This window comes from Talpa europaea, assembly GCF_964194135.1.
Source record: "Talpa europaea genome assembly, chromosome: 3".
Classification (NCBI taxonomy): domain Eukaryota; kingdom Metazoa; phylum Chordata; class Mammalia; order Eulipotyphla; family Talpidae; genus Talpa; species Talpa europaea.
The window spans coordinates 415769-423005 of NC_140069.1; the positions used below are offsets into that span (position 1 = coordinate 415769).

Sequence of the window (7237 nt, forward strand, 5' to 3'; positions counted from 1 at the left end):
GGTCGCGGGCTCTGCGGGCGCCCCCTAGAGAAGAGACCCACACGGTGAGCGGCGCCGGCTCCCAGGCACCTGCCGGCGCCACCACATCCTCCCGGGCCCGGGGCTCCCTGCCCGAGAGGCCGGCGGGGCTGGGCCGCCGCGGCGGGGGCCCCGGGGCTCTGGAGGGGCCGCGCCGGGCCACCCCCAAGGCGCAGGAGGGGACGGGCACGGGAGGCCGGCGTCAGCCCGGGCTCGCGCCGCAGGGAGGGGGCCTCGCCGGTTTCTCCCAGCCACCGGCGGGTCCTCTCCCCGCGCTGGGCCGGGTGCGTCCGGGCCGGTCCGGCCGGCGGGGACGCGTGGGGGGCGCCCGACCCTGCCCCGCGCATCCCGGCCCCTAAGCGGCCTCGAGGGGTCACGGCCGGCCGCTGCCTCTGCCCCGGCACCCCCGGGCCCCACGCGCCCCTCTCCGGCGCCGCCCGCGCCCCCCGCGCCTAGGCGGGGCCTGGCCATGGGGACGCCGCGAACAGCGCGGGCGGGCGGGGGTGCGGCGGCCGGAGGGCGGCCGGAGGGCGGCGGGGGCGCGGCGGGGGCGCGGCGGGGGCGCGGCGGGGGCGGGCGCGGGGGCTCCCGCCGGGCCGGGGCGCTGGGCGCGGGTCCTCTGCCGCCGCGCGCCCCGCCCGCCCGCCCCCCGGGCCCGCGCCGCCCCCGGGCGCAGCGCGCCGGCCCCCCGCGACTGGCCGCGGCGCGGGGCTCGCGCGGGAGCGGCCGGCGGGCCAGACGCGGGGCTGGGCCGGAGACTCACCGCTCGCGGGCGCCTGGGGCCGGAGCGCACGGTGTCCGCGGCGCGGCCCGCGGTGGAAGGCCGCTGCGCCCGTCCCGCACGCGCCCCGCACCCGCCGGGCGGCCGCTGCGCTGGGCCTGCGCCTGCGGCTGAGACGCAGCGGGGCCTTGTGACGGGGCGGGGCCTGCGACGGGGCGGGCCTTGTGACGGGGCGGGGCCTTGTGACGGGTGGAGCCTGCGACGCGGCGGGGCCTGCGACGGGTGGAGCCTGCGACGGGCGGGGCCTGCGACGGGTGGAGCCTGCGACGGGCGGGGCCTGCGGCGGGGCGGGGCCTCATGACGGGGCGGGGCCGGCGGCGAGGGGGGCCGGCCGGGGCGGGGCCTCGGGCCGGGGGCGGGGCCTGCACCCCGCCCCCTCCCGGGTCCTTCTCAAGACCCAGGCCTGAACCCCGGGGTCCCGCCCCCGAAGCCTGCGATTCGTGGGGGCTGCCAAGCGCGTCTCGGCCGCCACGGGCCTCCAACAACGCCCGACCCCTCCACCCAAGGCTGTCCTAGCCGAGGCCGGCCCGAGACCACCTCTGCCCCGCAGGGTCCTGGGAGGGCAGGTCCTGGGGTGCGGGGGTCCCTGCGGGGCGAGAGGCGTGGGGGCCGCCGGAGGCCGCGGGCGCGGGCACTGGGCCTTGAGGTCGGGGAGGGGTGCAGGACGCGAGCCCCTGGCGGGCTTGGTGGGGCCGGGACCGCGGTTCTGAAGCTCCGGGGAGGGGCGGGGGGCGAGGCCCGCCGCGGGCGGGGCGGGGCGGGGCGGGGCGGGGCGCGGGGGGCGGTCCGGTGTGGCCGCCCGGCCCCGCCGCAAGCCCGGCCTTCCTGGCCCCGGGTTTCGGTTTTGCTTTCCTTTCCCTTCCCTTCCCGGCTTCGGACCCCGAGCGCCGGCCGCAGCAGGACTGGGCACCCGTCGGGCGGGCCGCGAGCGTGCGTGCGGGCGAGGGCTGCCCTAGAGGGCGGCCGGGGCGGCGGGGCGGCCGCTGCCCCGCCCTCTGGGGCCCCGGGAGCCATGGCCAGGGCAGAGGAGCCGGCGGAGGCAGCCGTGGAGCTCAGCGGGCTGCCCCCCGACGGCGCGGACGAGCTCCTCACCCTCTACTTCGAGAACCGCCGGCGCTCCGGAGGCGGCCCGGTGCGGAGCTGGCGGAGACTGGGCGGCGGCGGCATTCTCACCTTCTGGGAGCCCGCAGGTGAGGGGCGGGCGGCGGGGCGGCCTGGGCCCCCGCGGAGCCGTTCTGACGCCGCCCCTGCCTGCAGACGCGGCGAGGGTCCTGGCGCGGGAGCATGAGCTGCAGGGCGCCCGGCTGAGGCTGCGCCCCGCCCCGCCGCGCGCCCAGGCGCGCCTGCTGCTTCAGGGGCTGCCCCCGGGCGCGGCGCCCAGGAGCCTGGAGTTGCACGTCCAGGCCCTGCTACGAGCCGCGGGGCACCCGGAGCAGCCCTGTCGCGCCCTGGACAGCCCCAGACCGGACCGGGCCCTGGTTCAACTCTCCAAGCCCCTGTCCGAGGCAGGTGAGAGGGGGCCCCGGGGGCTCCTGTGCCTGCGCGGTGGCGGGTGCCTCGCTGACCTGCACCTCCCTGCAGAGCTCCTGGGCCTGGAGGGGCAGGCCCGCTCCCTGCGCCTGGAGGGGGCAGCCGTGTCCTTAACCGCGGTGCCACAGGCCAGAGCCGTGCGTGTGGTGAGGGCCACGTCGTCCGTGGACCTACTGCTGCTGGAGCTGTACCTGGAGAACCAGGGCCGCAGCGGTGGGGGCGCCCTGGAGGGTCTGCGTAGCCTACCTGGGCTCCTGGGCACTGTGGTCTCCTTCCAGGAGTGGCAGGGTGAGTGCAGAGGCCCAACCCTGTCCCCTCCTGGACCCCAGGGGCCCGGCCCCGTCCTCTCTCTGACACCTGACCCTCCTGGATCCTGAGGGCCTGACCCTGTCCCCTCCCCAGCTGCGGAGCGGGTGCTGCAGCGGGAGCATGAGCTGCAGGGAACGGTGCTCAGCTTCGTGCCTCACTACGATGTCCTGGAGCCAGAGGACCCTGCTGAAGACATTGGTGCCAGGGGGCACCTGACCGAGGGGGAGCCTGGGGTCCCCAAGCCTGCCCCCCCGGAGGCCAGAGGGCCTGCAGAGGTGCCGACAGGCGCAGGGACTGTGCCCACGGGCTCTGAGCAGGCCCCAGGGCCACCCGCCACCCCCACACCAGCGTGTCCCGCAGGGCCTCCAGCACCGGCTGGGCCAGTGGGCTCAGTGGGGGCGCCAGGGTGGGAGGGTCCCGGGCGTCCGGGGCCTGAAGCGTCACCAGGGCAGGGAGGCCTGGTGGATGTGGTCCTGCCCATGGAGCCTGGCGCCCTCCGCTTCTTGCGGCTGTACCATGAGGACCTCCTGGCCGACCTGGGAGATGTGGCCCTCTTCCCACTCGAAGGATCCACAGTGACCGGCTTTCGGGTGAGTGGCCCTGCTGCTGTAGGGGAACACCCCCTGAACACCCCCTCCTGGGCCCCTCCCTTTGTACCTGTCCTGCACCCTAACTGCAGGTGCTGATCTGCAGCTCTGCGGGGCGCCAGGCCCTTGCCGGGCAGCCGAGGAGTTCCTGCAGTGCCTGCTGGGCAGCGTCAGCTGCCACCTACTAAGCCTGGGCCACCCGGGCAGCGCCAGTTTCCTGCTGAGCCTGGAAGGACAGCAGCTCCTCCGTGGACTGGAGGCACGATTCCGGTGTGCGTTTGGGACGGAGCGGCTGGCCACAGCTGTCCTGGAAGCCACGGAGTCTGTCGCTGAGGTAGAGGTGGGCCCTGTGCCCTCGCCCAGTACCCCAGGGGGTGCCCAGAGCTTCTGACATTGTCTCCTGACAGGATCCCACCGAGGCCCTCCAGGCCCTGCCTGGCCAGCCCCTCACCCCGTGGCCCCCGGACGACGCAGGCAGTGACCAGGAGAACGTGAGCCTGGGTAGGGCTCTCTGGGGACTCCACACGTCCCAGGGCTGGGGCTGGTCCTTGCTGCCCGCTCTGCATCCTGCCTGTTTTCTGACCCTGTGCCGCCCCCCCCCCCACGCCTCACTCTGCCCAGTCAGGCTGCCCCTGACCCAGGCCTTCCTCTGCCCCCAGGGGAGATGCGAGAGCTGCTGGCCGCCCTGGACAGCTGTCTGCCCCTGGAGCGAGGGGAAGAGATGCCTGCGGGGCGGCCAGAGGAGGCCCCTGGGACCTCCAGCCCTGGGGCTCCCGGACGGCTGGAGGAGGAGGCTGAGCTGCAGCTGGCCCTCCACCGCTCACTGGAGCCGCCAGGTCGGGAGGCCAAGCAGGAGGAGGTCGCCGCGCTGCGGCGAGCCCTGGCCCTCTCCCTGCTGGAGCCGCCCCCACCTGGGGCAGTCGGGTTCGCGGGCGGGGGCCCTGGCAGCCAGGCCCAGCTGGAGGTGCACGTGGCCTTTGAACAGGATGTGGAGGAGCTGGAGCGGGCGCTGGGGGCCGCCTTGGAGGAGCACCTCCGGGAGGAGGCGGTGGGCCCCGGGGGCCACCTGCTGCCCTCGGAGCTGCAGGCGCGACTGGAGCGGTTCCACCGTGTGAGCGTGGCCCTGCGCGGAGATTGCACCGTGCTCAGGGGCTTTGGGGCCCAGCCTGCCCGGGCCGCCCGCCACCTAGCAGCGCTGCTGGCGGGGGCCCCGGCCCAGAGCCCGGCCTTGCCCGTGGAAGCTCCAGGTACCCCGGGAGTCTGCGCTTCAGGCGGGGTGGGGTGTAGGCCCCTCCCAGGAACCAGCCCAGTCCCCCTGACCTCTGCCTTTGCAGGGCTGCGGCAGAGGCTGAAGGAGCCCCCGGGCGGGCTGGAGTGTCTGGCCGAGGGCAGCAGAGAGTTCCGGGAGGTGGTGCAGGCCTTCTACGACACCCTGGACGACGCCCGCAGCAGGGTCCGCATCATCCAGGTGAGTCCACGCTGCCCGACTCCCGGCTGGCCGTTTTGCCTGGCAGGGCCTGCGGGCTGTCACTCTGGCCTGTGTCACCTCGGTCGGCCAGGACCCACCCGCGCGGGGAGCACTGGGGCACAGAGGTGGGTGCCAGGCCCGAGTGTGGGGTTGAGGGGCCAGTCACAGCTGGTGACCATGGTCACCCTCTCCAGTCAGCTCTAGTTTCCCCGTCTGCGGCCTGGGGTGGTGCTGCCACCTGCTGGCCGCCGTAGGACCACCTGCCCCGGTGCCAGGCTGCTGGGGCTCCGGGGCCTCTGCTGGGGAGGAAGCCACGCCCTCGGCACCTCAGAGAAGGCGGGAGCAACGGCAAGCTGGAGGGGAGCCCCAGCCTGTCCCAGCCTGCCTAGGACAGGAGGCCTGAGGAGCCAGAGGGAAAGGGAGGTTGGGGGCCAGGGCAGAGCGCAGGGCTGAGGGCTGGAGGGAGGACCCGCAGGGGATGCTGGGGGCGATGCTGGGGGCACTGCTGGGGCGCACTCCTGACTCACTGCAGGGGGTGGGGGGGCCAGAGCAGCCTCAGGACTGAGGGGAGGCAGACGTCTGGTGGGTCCAGCCTCCACCGCCCCGGGGTGAGCAGAGGGCGTGAGTGCAGAGAAAGGGCCTCCGTGCCGCCACCCCCTCACAGGGGCACCCGCGTCCCGCCCTGTGACTCCCGCAGTGCGCCCCTTTGGCCTCTGTCAGGGGCCGTGTCTTGCTTCCCCGCCCCCCACACCCCCCCAGCCCGTTACTAGGCCTGCCTGGAGTCTCCCGCCCCGTGGCTGCCGGCCGGCCTGCGGTGACAGGCCTGTGGGTCGGGGAACGCTGGGGCCTTGGTGGGAGGGCGGCCGGCATGTTCTCTCGGTCCTTGGCACGCTCACCACTCGCCTGCCCCAGGCTGCCCGGAAAGCTCTGACCCCAGGAGGGGAAGGCGGCACGTGGGTCCTCGAGGCCACCCAGTCTCACTGGACCGGGAAATGGGAGCCGGGTGTCTCCCCCAGGCCCTGAGCTCCTCCAAGCGGGGCTCCTGATTGGGGGCGCAGCCGGTCCCCGCGGGCCCGGGGTCTGAGCCTGATGCCCGCGCAGGTGCAGCGGGTGCGGCACCCCCTGCTGCAGCAGCAGTACGAGGCGCACCTCGGGCTCCTGGAGCAGCGCTGCGAGCGGCGCCCCGTGGAGCGCGTCCTGTACCACGGCACGTCGGCGGCCGCCGTCCCCGACATCTGTGCCCACGGCTTCAACCGCAGCTTCTGCGGCCGCAACGGTGAGGCCCGGGCGAGGGGGGCGCGGGCCGCGCGAGCCCCGCGCTGACGCCGCCGCCCCGCAGGCACGCTGTACGGCCAGGGCGTCTACTTCGCCGAGCGCGCCGCGCTGTCGGTGCAGGACTGCTACTCGCCGCCCGCCGCCGACGGCCTCAAGGCGGTCTTCGTGGCGCGCGTCCTGACCGGCGACTTCGGGCAGGGCCACCCCGGGCTGCGGGCGCCCCCGCTGCGGGCCGCGGACGACGCGCTCCTGCGCTTCGACAGCGCCGTGGACCGCCTGGACCGGCCCCGCGTCTTCGTCATCTTCCACGACACGCAGGCGCTGCCCACCCACCTCATCACCTGCCGGCGCCTGCCCCGGGCTCCCCCCGCCGGGCTCTCGGGCCCAGCCGCGGCCGCCTGTCCCTAGGGGCCTCCCGGCCGGCCGCCCGCAGCCTCCTTGCCCCCGGCTCCCCCTCCCGCCGCCTCCCGCGCGCCGGGGCGCCCCCCCGCCCCCCCGCCTCCGGCGGCCCGACCACCAGGGTCAGCAGAGCCCGAGGAGGGTGGGCGCCCCGCGCCTCGCTGAGCGCCCCAGTCCTTTGAATAAACGTGACGGGGAAACCGGCCGCTGGAGCTGGGGCTTGGTCTCTGGGCGTGGGGGGCCTGGGGGCCGGGGCGGAGTCGCCTGCTCCTGGGGGCGGCCCCGGGCAGCCGGCCAAAGCCGGGCCCGGCGCGCTCGAGCGGCCCCAGCCGCCCCTGTCACGCGCGCCCGCCCCAGCGGCGTCTCCTCGCCGACCGGCCGCCGCGCGCGGGCAGGGCTGGGCCCCGTGGGCGCTCCCCGGCGGAGCCAGGGCCCCCCCCGCGCACCCACGGGCGCCCCAATCGCAGGGGCGCTGCGCGCTCGCGCGCTCCGGGCGGGGCTGGCCGGGGCGGGGCTCCGGGCTCGCGCCGCCCCCGCCGCTCTCGGGTCGGGCAGTCGGGCGGCCGCGGCCGGGCGGGGCGCCAGGCACGTAAGACCCGCGGGGCCGGGAGGCGCGGGGAGCCCCGCGGCCGGGCCCTCGGCCGCGGCGCCCCGGAACTGGGGGCTGCGTCGCGGCGCATCCCGCCCGCGCACGAGGCGCCCCGCGTGCGCGCCCGGCACTGCGGAACTGGGCGGGCGGGGCCGGCGCGGCAGGAAGGGCTGCCGGGAGGCGCGGCCGGCGGAGGAGCCCGCCCGGGGCTGGAGGGGCAGCGCCCGCGTTGCGTGCCCCGCGGGACGGGCCCCGCTCACCGCCCCAGGCCGGCGAGCGGG

At 76.8% G+C, this 7237-nt stretch overlaps 1 protein-coding gene across 1 annotated transcript; it reads left to right on the plus strand.

Annotated features, from left to right (window-relative positions):
- Positions 1-1811: 1811 nt before the first annotated feature.
- On the plus strand, positions 1812-6519 carry PARP10 (poly(ADP-ribose) polymerase family member 10; the record flags this gene model as incomplete). Its single annotated transcript, XM_084229644.1, has 10 exons — positions 1812-1989; positions 2057-2308; positions 2381-2617; positions 2732-3228; positions 3332-3559; positions 3633-3726; positions 3885-4472; positions 4560-4693; positions 5795-5969; positions 6033-6519. The coding sequence occupies 10 exons, from the start codon at positions 1812-1814 to the stop codon at positions 6374-6376; spliced, it is 2727 nt and encodes a 908-aa protein (XP_084085770.1). The 3' UTR covers positions 6377-6519.
- Positions 6520-7237: the final 718 nt, after the last annotated feature.